Here is a 12,498-nt window from a genome sequence, read left to right as displayed (position 1 = left end):
ATGAAAAAGGATTTCCTTTGGGCTGCTGCCACGACTCTGATCTTTTATGCTGATAAAATATTTCCTTCTTCCAAAAAAAAAAAAAAAAAAAGTTCTGGGAAAATCATGCCACTTCTGCTTGGGGGCTAAGTCGACTCTAACTTTGTGTTTAAAAAAAAAAAAAAAAAAAAGTGAAAGGTTTGCTTCTGCTTCACGGAGGGCTTTCTCCCTAACAGGTCGGGTCCTGCCACCAGGCGCGGGCTGGGACCGCGGCGATCGGTGGAGGCTGGCGGGCGGCAGGACTACAGGATCCAGAGGTCTTTGGAAACTCCAGCTGCTCCAAGCTTGTTGGCTACCACGGTTTCCCTGAGGAGTGACGCTGCGAAAACAAACCCTGATTGGTCAGGCCTGAGCTGAATTCTCCATTTATGGACAGATTGCCCGGTCCGAGCCGAGGCTCAGCCAGAGGAGCACGGATTAAGTGGCCGAAGAAAGAGGAGCGAGGCAGGGGAGCCGGGCAAGCAGCGCCGAGCGCGTCGGACGCACCCGGGCAGCGCCGAGCGCGGGGTCCGAGTGGACCCCTGCCCTCCGCAGCATGCGCCCCGCCTGCTGAGTGGCCCCCGTCTCGCCCTCACCTAGCGCCGCCGATCCCGCCTGGATGGAGTGCCCCCTGGGTTCCCATTGGCTCCTGTGAGTGCTTGGGTGTCGGGAGCCCGCTTTTGGCGAGAGGAACCAACTTTTGAAGTTCGCCCAGGAGGCTGCGTTCCTGCCCCAGCTCCCCGGCGGCGGAGCGGGCGGAGGCGCGACCGCGGCGCGAGTCACCATGGTGAGTTGGCTGCGCGCGGCGTCCCGGGACGCCCGACCCAGGGATGGGGCAGGAAGCGCGGGCGCGGGGCACCCACCTTGGGCGCGCTGCCCAGGCCGGGGCTGGAGAAGGTGGACGCGGGAGCAGGCACGTCGCGGGCTCCGGTTTCCTCCTGCCGCCCGTGGACCGGGCCTGGGGAGAGGGACGCGGGGCCAAGGAAAACTTTCTTCAAAGTCGCTTTCTGCGTCGTCGCGAAACTTTTTGTGGCCGGGTTGCTATGGCTGCCAGCTGTCGGAAGCCAGGGTGTGGGCACATCTGTTTTCGGGGGCGCGGCGTCGGAGGGGCTCCCTTTCTTCCAGCTGGGGGCGGCGGGGGCAGCCGCCCGCGCCCCTCGGGTCCCGGCCGGCCGGGACGTCCGCCGCCCCTCCCGGCCCGCGGGCACCCTCGCGGGCTGGTCCCGCCCGGGCGCCCGCAGCTGTCCCGCCTGGCACCCGCGCGCTGGCGGGGGCGGCCCCGGCCGGGCCTGGCGCGGGGCGGCGCGGGCCGCACAAAGGCCGGCGGGGGCGCCAGGTAGCGCGAGCACCTGGCGGTGGCCCGGCCGCTGGGAGCGAAAGCGAGCCGGGCGCAGCCGGGAGCCCAGCCGGCCTGGACCCGCCAGGGGCGCCGGCCCGCGGGGTCCCCGCGCCGGAGAGGCCGCGTAAACACCTCCCGGGGAGGGCCCGCCGCTTCCCCGGCGCGAGGTGACAGGGACCCGTCGCGTGTGCAGTGGACAGCTCGCACGGCAGGGCGTCCTCACGGGTGTCACGTTTTTTTGCTCTTTTTCCTTTTGGCACTTTGGAAAGATATGGAAGCGGCTGCCTCTCTCTCTTGACTTTTTTGTGACTTTTCTGCAACCCCAACTGCCCAGCCCTGCTCCACTCCTCCCCCCTGCCTATAACCTTAGCCACTTCCCCTGGGCTTTGGTGGGGTGTACTTTTCTTTCCGAGGCACAAAAGCATGGATTCTATTTTTGAAAAGGTTGGCAGTCCATCAGAAAAAAATAAAAAAAAAAAGAAGTTCTACTGCAAGTCTTCATAGTTTCCACACTTGCTTCTTTGCAAATAATCCTGCTTAGGTGGATGAAGTAGTTCTCTTCTGGTTTTTTTGTTTGTTTGTTTTGTTTTGTTTTTAATGAATGTGAAAGTGAAGCTATGTCAAAATGATAACCCTCACAGCGCTAATCTACAAATCTATATATCCCGCATGACCAGCCCGAAGGACTAAAGCTAAAGGACTAAAGCTAAAGCTCATCGTAACCAACCTACAAAGCTCAGAAGCAGCCTTTGACCGGGTGCTGTTTATTCAAAAGAATGATTAAACACAAACAACAAAAAACCTTTGAAGGCATCCTCGGCCAAAGCTCTTTCTTTTCACATAGTCCAAAATTAAGTCACCTTTGTCCTTAAGAGAATACTTTATCTATTAAAAAAATTCCCTTTTCCAGTTTTGAGGTTTAAGAAGTCCACCCCACATTATTTTTGGAACCCCTACTGAGAACCGTTCACCTTGAGCATGGGTTTGGGTGAAGGTATTTCACCCGGCTTCTGGCCACCTGAATTTTAGCAATGAGATAGCCCTAGTGCTTTAGAACTGCTGTAATTATTTTCCATGGTTCAATATTTCTAAAAAAAAAAAAAAAAAAAAAAAAAAACCGAAAAAAATCAATGTGTTTATGTCAAGAGCTTAAAGAAGCTTATAGGATTTAGATACTTGAATGGTGTCTCGAGAAAATTAACTTCCTCTCAGTTAAATTCATCTTTCATGCTGAGCAGGATAAAAAACAGTCTAGGATGCCTTTTTTGGAGACCTGGGAAACTCCACCATCAGTTTGGCCCGGTTGCAGATGAAATGGTTGGTCAGGTGGACGCACAGGAGGCGTGTTCTAAGGAAGAGTCACTTCCAGAGTTGGTCTGTCCCAAGACAGGGTTGACTTACCTGTCGATGGGCTCCCTGCCATCAGAACAGATGGGCAGGTTGTGTGCCGTCAGGTGACTATGTGTGCATCAGATATGGTTGCTAAGGCCACAGTTTGGGGACAGAAAAGTTGAAACAGCTGCCTGTCCTGAAATAGAAGGTGTGCCATTCAGAGATCTACTGGATCCAGAGTAATTTGGCCAAAATTAAATGAATCATTTCTTTCCTGACTTGGAAAGTTATATCTATTCGTTAGATGCGTGATGTTGCCTTAGAACAGACCATCAGCATCTTAAATAATCAGAAACCCACGTTATAGTATTTAATGTTTATATAAGACTCTGTCAAACCAAGTGAGGCTTCATGTTGTGTTCCACATCTGTCTAGGCCTGCCCTTAGCTGTCTAGAACAGGAAGGGAAGGGACATTACCTTCAGTGGGTGTGGCTGCGAATTAGCACGGAGAATATAATTCATCAGTGGGCCCTTGGCCAGGGTATAGGGAGAGTACCTGTGCTGTGGACTTCTGTGCATGTGTGAAGTCTTGTAGCATGTTAGGAAGGTTTTCCATCTTTATCCAAGGTACAGCCAAGACTCATTCAGTTGTGACTCATAAAGGTAGGTTGCTATTTTCTGACTCATGGGCACAATGTAGAGTTTGTAGTTCAACTCATATCTTCCTCCTGAAAACTCACTCTGGGACACTTCTCCATCTTGGGAAAACTGAGATCACTACCAGGCAATAGTTATTTGCGTCTTTTTCCTTGGGAGACTCAAAGAAGTGAAAAAAATAATTTAGGGTATGTTGTTTGGGAGAGTATAAAAATCTTCGTTGACATGTAAGGTTTCCTTCGTAGAATCTGGCCTTATCATCATCTGAAGGGGAAGTTCTGCTTTGGAGGCCATGACCACTTTGGACTGTCTGATGTACTGAAACCCATGCCCTATAGATCTGCTATATACTTTGGGCCCAGAAATTGGGATTCATGGGGCTTCTGTGAATTAAATATGCAGAAATATTAATATTTGGGCAAATCCAAATTGGCCATCACCTCAGAAAATGTTCAAGATATGTTTCCTTTTTCTTACTTGCTTCTTACTTGTGAGTAAATTGTAGATATGACATATAAAAATATACAGGAATAGACTGATGAACCTAGAAACCTGATGGATAGCTCACTATAAGGTCGATTAAGTTCCTTTGGGTGGAGGCATGGCTTATATTTAGAAAGACTGGAATCCATTTCAAATATGTTTTCTGGGAAGGTAACCTTGTTCATTTCCACTGATTAGTTTATCAGATCGCTAGTAATCTGGCCCAAACAACACAATACGGCAAAAACAAAACTGGAAAGGAATGGGATAAAGCACAAAAAAGTTTCGATGCAGGCAAAGGTTTAGGGAAAGATCTAGTGTCCAGGACATTATGTAGGGGCAAGTGTGGGTGGGCCATCCTAGTGGGGAATGTTAATATTTGGCCGGTCCAGGCCTTCTCTTTGGAGAGGAACCCAGTGGGTCAGTGGATGCAGAAGCAGGGAGATGGAGAAGGGCAGAAAGCAGACAGCTGCGGGAGCTGAAAGTTGCCTTCTCCACTGTCTTGCCAGGGGCTATGGCTTTATCAGTGGTTGCAAACTGGAAGGATAGGATTTTGTGGGGGGAGGCCTGCCTCTGGAGAGTGCATGTGGAATGCATGCCTCCTCTAAAGAGACACCATTACTTGACCCTAGGCCATGTTTACATCATCATATTACCAAATTGTCTCGTTTTTCAAGAGAAGCTAGAAATCCAGATTTTTGTGCCGTATCTGCCAATTTTTATAAGTGTTTTGATCGTCGGTGAGAGGCCAAACACACACACCTGCAGGTCAGCTGTTTGCAGCCGCTGGGTAAATTTTAACGTGGTGTCCCTTCTGGGAACCACAGTGCTTCCTCCCATTCACTCAGCAGCAGGCCCGTCTACACCTTAGCCACATACCCAGCCACGGCATTAGATTTTTAGTGACACACCCACACCTTCCCACTGGGTCCCCCTAAAGAGAAAGAGTTGCGTTGTATTTCTAGCCCACGGAATGTCTAAGCTACTAAAACAGGGAAAATCTACATCCAGCTGCTACTATTTGGAGCTCGAAACACCAGTGTGGGATGGCTCCATGAGTGGTGAGGATGCAAATTGAACTTCTCTTTCTTACTCTTCAACTCCCTCCTGATGGACTCCTTTTATTACTCCTTTCTCAGTTGAATTTCATGAATATGAGGTCTGTTTCAGGAGATCTCCTTAGGGTCTAGATGACGAGCAGCAGTGAGAATTTTGATGACTTGTAATATTATTACAACATTTTGCTCCTGTACCTGTTACTGGCAAGACACCAGCTCCTGCGAGACTGAATGAAAGACAGAACATGCAGTGCTTTGCATTTCCTGATGAGACGGGGACAAGGCCTCATTCCTTGGTAGGAACTTGTGAAAGCTGTTTTCATCAGCTTCAATAAGCAGAAATATTTTAAAACCTCTATGCAGGTGCAGGATATTATAAGCTTTATGGTGGGATATATAGGAATTATGAACAGTGATGTTTTTTACAAGTTTGAGTCATCTACTTTGTTTTTTTTGCAAACAGGCAGCAACTTGTGTTTTTACCAATCTGTGATTAAAATAAGTTTCTCAATGTTGAGATATATATATATATATTTTTTTTTACCTTGCTGACTTGCTATTTACAGAGCAAATAAGGGGTTAAAGGTTAAATGCCAAAGGTATTAAAAATAAACATCTCAGCCTTATGAGCACATTCTGTAATAATGGTAAACAAATTATGTTTTGAATTTCAACTTCAAAATTTATTTTGGCAGACACAAAAGGTTTTTGGGTATCCTAGCAAAGTATTTTTTTGTGTGTATCTTTATGACAGTCACACTTGAGAGAATAGAACTATAAGAGCCATCCCTAAAATAATGACATTGACTTTGACAAGCCATAGAACTTTTTTTTTTTTGAGACAGGGCTGTTGCCTGGGCTAGAGTGCAGTGATGTCTTCATAGATCACTGTAACCTCAAACTCCTGGGCTCAAGCAATCCTCCTACCTCAGGCTCCTGAGTAGCTGGGACTACAGGTGTGCACAAGCACACATAGCTAATTTTAAATTTTTTTGTAGGGCTAGGGTTTCTGTTTGTTGCCCAGGCTGGTCTCAAACTCCTGGCCTCAAGTGATTCTCCTGCTTCAGCCTCCCAAAGTGCAAGGAATACAGGCGTGAGCCACCGTGCCTGGCTTCATAGAACTTAAAGTGTACCCGTGAGTACAGTTGGCCCCCTTTTGAGTTGCCACCATGAGAAGGTCATTGCCATTGTTGAAAGCACTTTTGAATAGTCATTTTTGAGCTACATAAGAAAATCTATTTTGTCACTTCCTTTATGACCTAAAATGTTACCACCCAGCCTGATCACCCATCTTACTCACCAGACTTTGCACCAGGTCCTTCTCAGCTGCTTCCAGAACTCACTTTCTGTCTCAAAGGAGGAAAAATTAGTCCTGCTGAAGATATGTAATATCATATAGAGCAAGCTGTCATGGCCAAAGAATAGGTCCCTCTTTCCAGGAATAAGTATAAGAACTGCACTGAAGGCGGCCATACTCTACTGGGTCTTTTGAATTCTGATGTGCTTGTTAAAAATTTTTTCATAGCACTTTATAATCATTTGCTACCTTGTAGAAAGTGAAACATATGCTACATTGTAGAAAGGCCAGAAGAGAGCTTAGGAATTCCATCCTGAGTCTTTTTGCTTGACTCCACAGAGAGGTCTAGAGAGGTTGAACAACATCTGAAGTCTCATAACTAGTTTTTGGCCGAGCTGGCGCCAGAATCCAAGTGTTCTGATCCCAGTCCAATAAGGTTCTTCCCACCAAATGGTGGTGGATTAGAGTCTATTTCCTTGAGAGTCTAGACGTGCCCAGGTAGTTTTCTTTCTGGAACCCTTCAAGAAAGCCTGCTTAGAGATGGAAGGTCATTTATTTTTGCTTTATTACTATGTCAACTTTAAGAGATTATAAGATATAAATTTAGAAGAATTCATCCATAGTACTACTATACCCGAACACAGTAATTAGTTTTATGTCTTTAGGTTTCCTTCCAATCTACTCAAACACACATTGTTTTTATGTAGTTGTAATTATTTTTCCACTTGTTTTTATAAATCCTTTTCTTTGGTAAGCATATTTATTATATTTTGGTGGCAGTATAATATATATATATATATATATATAATTTTTTTTTAAGACAGAGTCTCACTCTGTTGCCTGGGCTAAAGTGCAATGGTGTGATCATAGCTCACTGCAACCTCAAACTCCTGGGCTCCAGCGATCCTCCTGCCTCAGCCTCCTGAGTAGCTGAGACTACAGGCTCATACCATGACACCTGGCTAATTTTTCTATTTTTAGTAGAAATGGCTCTCACTCTTGCTCAGGCTAGTCTCGCATTCCTGAGCTCAAGCTATCCTCCTGCCTTGGCCTCCCACAGTGCTAGGATTACAGGCATGAGCCACCACACCTGGCCAAGTATAATGTTAATGATCCCATGTAGCCTGATTACCCAACTGAGTCCTAACTGTGTGGAGACCTCCTCCAGAAGTGTGTACAAGGAAGAGTTCCTCCTTGTATCCACTAGAACTGCTATCATCACCAGTAATGGGCAGCTTAGACTTACGTGGCTCCTGAGATGAGGAGCCCCTCTTTGGTGTAGAGCTGGAACAGGACACACTTAGGGTACACACTTCCAACTCCCAGGTTCTAGCCCAAAGTTGCCTGCTGTTGGTGTTCTCCCAGAAATCTGGTGTTGGTGTGATGTTAGTGAGTGAGTGCCCAGGGCTCTGAGTCCAACTTGACAAGTATGAGTGATCCTACCAAAGAAGTGGAGTAGTTGGAGATGGAGAACTTTGAACTCCAAAGGGGAGGAGACACAGCCGTTGCAAAGGAGGTTAGCATACATGCTTGGTACATAGGAATCCTTACCAAATACATTGCCAACTGCTGGGAAATCAAAGATGAATTAAGTACTGCCTCTGCTTATGAGAAGCTCACTGTCTAATGGAGAAATAACAAAGGGCTTCTATATGCACGATTTCATTATTTCATTCTAGCACCGATGATGATTTTTGTTGTTATTTCGCAGGTAAGAAAATCAAAGTATAGTGAGGGGAAGGGAATTCAGAGCCACACAATTTGTATGTAACTAACCAGATCTGCTAAATCCATGCTCTTTGAAAAGCAATTGAATAGATTATTTCTAAATTTGACAATTCTGAGTTCAAGTATCTGTATAACATTTCACCATTTCACATACTCCTGAGGGAAGGCAAGATGGATAAAAAAACATCACCTATTTTGGTTGATTTTACCCAGTAATACTAGGGTGGGGTAATTTAGACTTAAGAACATGGTCTGTTATGAGTAGTAAGGATCTGGGTTTTAATTTCCTTGTTTTGGGACTTTGCAGTACAGACTAGATTGTCATACTGGGAGCAAGCATAAAAGTAAAAGAAAATCGGCCGGGCGCTGTGGCTCACGCCTGTAATCCTAGCTCTTGGGAGGCCGAGGCGGGCGGATTGCTCAAGGTCAGGAGTTCAAAACCAGCCTGAGCAAGAGCGAGACCCCGTCTCTACTATAAATAGAAAGAAATTAATTGGCCAACTGATATATATATAAAAAAAAAAATTAGCCGGGCATGGTGGCGCATGCCTGTAGTCCCAGCTACTCGGGAGGCTGAGGCAGGAGGATCGCTTGAGCCCAGGAGTTTGAGGTTGCTGTGAGCTAGGCTGACACCACGGCACTCACTCTAGCCTGGACAACAAAGCGAGACTCTGTCTCAAAAAAAAAAAAAAAAAAAGTAAAAGAAAATCATATTAGAAAGCTCTCTAATCCAAATTAAGTTTTAAAAGAAGATAGAAAATAAGGGAAATGAGATAACCACCAAAGATCTAGCTGTTTAATTCTTATAAACATTACAGAAAATAACAACAAAAAAATTAGGATATCATATTGTCAGTCTTAGTAATTTCTTTGGTGTGAGCAGCATCTGATGTTGACAGCAATTTAGGATAACAATGCTTAGTAATAGAATGTTTTGGACAGCAACATTATCTGATTTTAAGGTATTTTCAATGAAAAAAATAAGGCTGTTTTTAGTGTCCTAGGTAGATGCAGACCTTTGTTACAGGAAATTTTGGATTTGAATACAGTAAATGATTTTAAGAGTGTAAGGACAGCCTCATTGAAGGCTTGGGAATGCTCTAATGCAGAAATGTATCTGCCAAATTATGGCAATTCTCCATCAGATTATCAAACAAAGATCCCTAATATTTGGATGGGGGGTGGTGTTCTGAGGTCCTCTGAGAGTGTGTTAGAAGCAACTGATCTGTTGCCCAACAGTGATTTTTTTTTTTTTTTTTTTTTGAGACACAGTCTCACTCTGTTGCTCCGGGCTAGAGTGCTGTGACATCAGCCTAGCTCACAGCAATCTCAAACTCCTGGGCTCACGGGATCCTCCTGCCTCAGCCTCCCGAGTAGCTGGGACTACAGGCATGTGCCACCATGCCCGGCTAATTTTTTCTATATTTTTAGTTGGCCAATTTCTTTTTATTTTTCGTAGAGACCGGGTCTCGCTCTTGCTCAGGCTGGTTTTGAACTCCTGGCTTTGAAGTGATCTGCTCCCCTTAGCCTCCCAGAGTGCTAGGATTATAGGTGTGAGCCACTGCGCCTGGTCCCCCCAACAGTGTTTGTAATAGCACCAAAAACAAACAAACAAACAAAAACCCCAAAAAACAAAACAGAAACAATTTAAGTGTCCATTAATAAATAAATACATGTGGCTTACATGTTATATGAGAATATGGTATCAATATGGTTGGGTCTCACAAAGGTAGTGTTTGGTGAAGAAGCAAACTGTAGAAAGATGCATATATGAAACCATTTAGGAAAAACTTCAGGCTGGGCACAGTGGCTCATGCCTGTAATCCCAGCGCTTTGGGAAGCAGAGGCAGGAGGATCACTTGAGGCAAGGAGTTTGACACCAGCCTGGGCAATATAGCAAGGACCCTGTCTCTATACAAAAACTAAGAAAAATTAGCCAGGCATGGTGTTGTACACCTATAGTCCCAGCTACTTGGGAGGCTGAGGCAGGATTGCTTGAGACCAGGAGTTTGAGACCAGCCTGAGCAAGAGTGAGACCCTGTCTCTACAAAAAATAAAAAAGTTAGCTGGGCATAGTGGTGCACACCTGTAGTCCCAGCTACTTGAGATGCTGAGGCAGGAGGATCGCTTTAGCCCAGGAGTTTGAGGCTGCTGTGAGCTATGATGACACCCCTGCACTCCACCCTGGGTAACAGAGTGAGACCCTGTCTTCTAGAAAAATAATCTCAAAAACACAAGACTATATGTTAATATATTATTTTGCAATCTATACATTTATATATGTGTACATATATTTATGTATATATTATTTTAAAATATAAATTCACAGACTAGAAAGATATATACCAAATTCAAACTACTGAATGGGGGAGGAGGAAAGGGAGATGACTGAGTCAGACTAATATCAACCCTATCAGTAATGTCATATTTGTTTTATGTATAAAAAAGAAATCCAAAACAAATATGATAAAATAGTATCATTAATTCTAGGCAGTGTATATATAGATATTTCTTTGTTATTCTGTTTTTCTAAATATCTTTTTTCAGTTAAAAAGAGAAAATGCATATAAACACACGCAATTCTTCATGTAATTTTAGGAGGTTCATAAACCCCTGAAGCCCATACACTAGCATTCCAAGAGTTGTAGCAAACACTGTCTTGAAATGACTATTAGAGAGTGTAGTCAATTCTGTATCTATGTCAGAATATTTTAATGACTGTTGACATAAACTCCAATCAGTAGTAAACCTTACTGACTGTCATTTAAAGAGCCTTTAGGAGATATGTCCTCTGAAGTTCAACCTATCTTAGCCTCTGTTAGTCGCCTTTTCTTGCTCTATTGTGTTTGTTAGCTTTTGGTGCAACAAATCACCCCAAACTTGGTGGCTTAAATAATAAACATTTATTATTTCTCAAGATTTTGTGCATTGGCTGGGCAGTCTTGGTGGGTTAATCCCATCCCTGTGGTCAGCTAGTGGCTTGGCTGGGAATGGATGATCTAGGATGACCTCACTCACATGCCTGGTAGTTGGCCCAGTTTCAGGTGGGGCAATGGAGATGACTTGGCCACATATCTCTTGTCATACCAGGCTAGCACTGGCTTGTTTTCATAGTAGTGGTCACACCACATTGTTCCCAAGAACAGTGAGCTTGTGCAAGCTCTGATGCACAGGCATTTGCTCAGCCTCTGTTTGTGTCATGCTTGCTCTTGTCCCCACTGGCCAAAGCAAGTCATATGGCCAAATCCAGAGTCAGTGTAGAAAATGACTACCCAAGGGCTTAGGTACAGTTCCCCAAACTCAACCTGTTCTCTCTCAGCATTCCTTCTTTGGGTGAATACATTGAGGCAGGAATACATTCAGTGGCAGCCTCGGTTTTTTCTGGCTGATCCTCTGAACCCCTGTGGGTGACAGAGAAGCCAGTATTGCTCCTGATATATCCCCTGCTGCTTTCCCAAGACACGAGGAATTGGAGCTGCAGTTTTTTTTGTATTGATGAAAACTCAGTCTGATTCTAAAATTGCTATATTCTGTTGGGGAAAAAAAGGCAAAAGCAGAAGCTAAAAACAAGAAAAGTCATTTTCTATCTGTTAAAGGGAGCTCTGTAAAAATAGCAAACATTTTACATTAAGTCCAAAGAGCGAGAGCAATGAATCATGCCAAACCAGACTGGGCTAGGTGGCCTGTTGGACGGAAAGATGAAACTCCTCCCTTCCAAGGTGGGGACGATACTTCGGGCTGCCTAATTTTGCCTCTTCAGCCAGCTCTGAGCTCTCCATGTGGGGAAAGACATTTCCTTGCACAGACAAAAATACTTTCTTTCCTTGGTTGAAAGTCATGTCTTTTGGACTGGAGGATGGTTCTCAAAATAACCCTGTGTCAATTCCATATTCTGTGAGCCACAGATTTTGCTATCTGGGAGCTCCTCAACAAGATGTGGATTGAGTAGGGTTCATTTAGCTTTGTGCACAGGACTCGAAAAATCTGCTAACCTAGAGATCTTTCACTTTGACTCTCTTTCTCTCTGTGGAAAATTTAAAACTATACAAGTGAGAGAAAAATAATCCCCCAAGTTCAACAATTGACAACCCATGGCCAATCTTTTTTCTGTTCTCATCTTTCTCTGGTTTATTTTGAAGCAAATCCTAGACATAGCATTTCACCCATAAATATTGCCATATTATATTGGCTTTTACATAAAATAAAACTTGACACTAAATATTCTTTGGACTGGAAGAAGAGGTATGTCTTAGAGAACCCAAAGCAAGTAGTGTTCCTTTGGCTTATTATTATTATTATTATTAGAGTCTTGCTCTGTCACCCCAGCTAGAGTGCAGTGATGTGATCATAGCACACTGCAACCTCAAACTCTTGGGCTCAACCCATCCTCTGGCCTCAGCCTCCTGAGTAGCTGGGACTATGGGCACACACCACCACACCTGGCTAATATTTTTCTATTTTTATTAGAGACATGTCTCACTCTTGCTCAGACTGGTCTTGACCTCCTGAGTTCAAGTGATCCTCCCACCTTGGCCTCCCAGCGTGTTAGAATTACAGGCTTGAGCCACTGCGCCAAGCTTTTAAT

General features: G+C 44.7%; 1 protein-coding gene across 1 annotated transcript in view; it reads left to right on the top strand.

Annotated features, from left to right (window-relative positions):
- Window positions 1-412: 412 nt before the first annotated feature.
- MYO1E (myosin IE) overlaps window positions 413-12,498 on the top strand; it is a 205,251-nt gene continuing 193,165 nt past the window's right edge. Inside the window, exon 1 of the mRNA XM_076004428.1 lies at window positions 413-805. Within this exon, the coding sequence (XP_075860543.1) occupies window positions 803-805 (3 nt within the window). The 5' untranslated portion in view covers window positions 413-802. The remainder of the gene's footprint in view (window positions 806-12,498) is intronic.

This window comes from Microcebus murinus, chromosome 6, assembly GCF_040939455.1.
Source record: "Microcebus murinus isolate Inina chromosome 6, M.murinus_Inina_mat1.0, whole genome shotgun sequence".
Taxonomy (NCBI): Eukaryota; Metazoa; Chordata; class Mammalia; order Primates; family Cheirogaleidae; genus Microcebus; species Microcebus murinus.
Note: the sequence above shows the minus strand (reverse complement) of the source record. Positions and strands in the feature narration are given on the sequence as shown.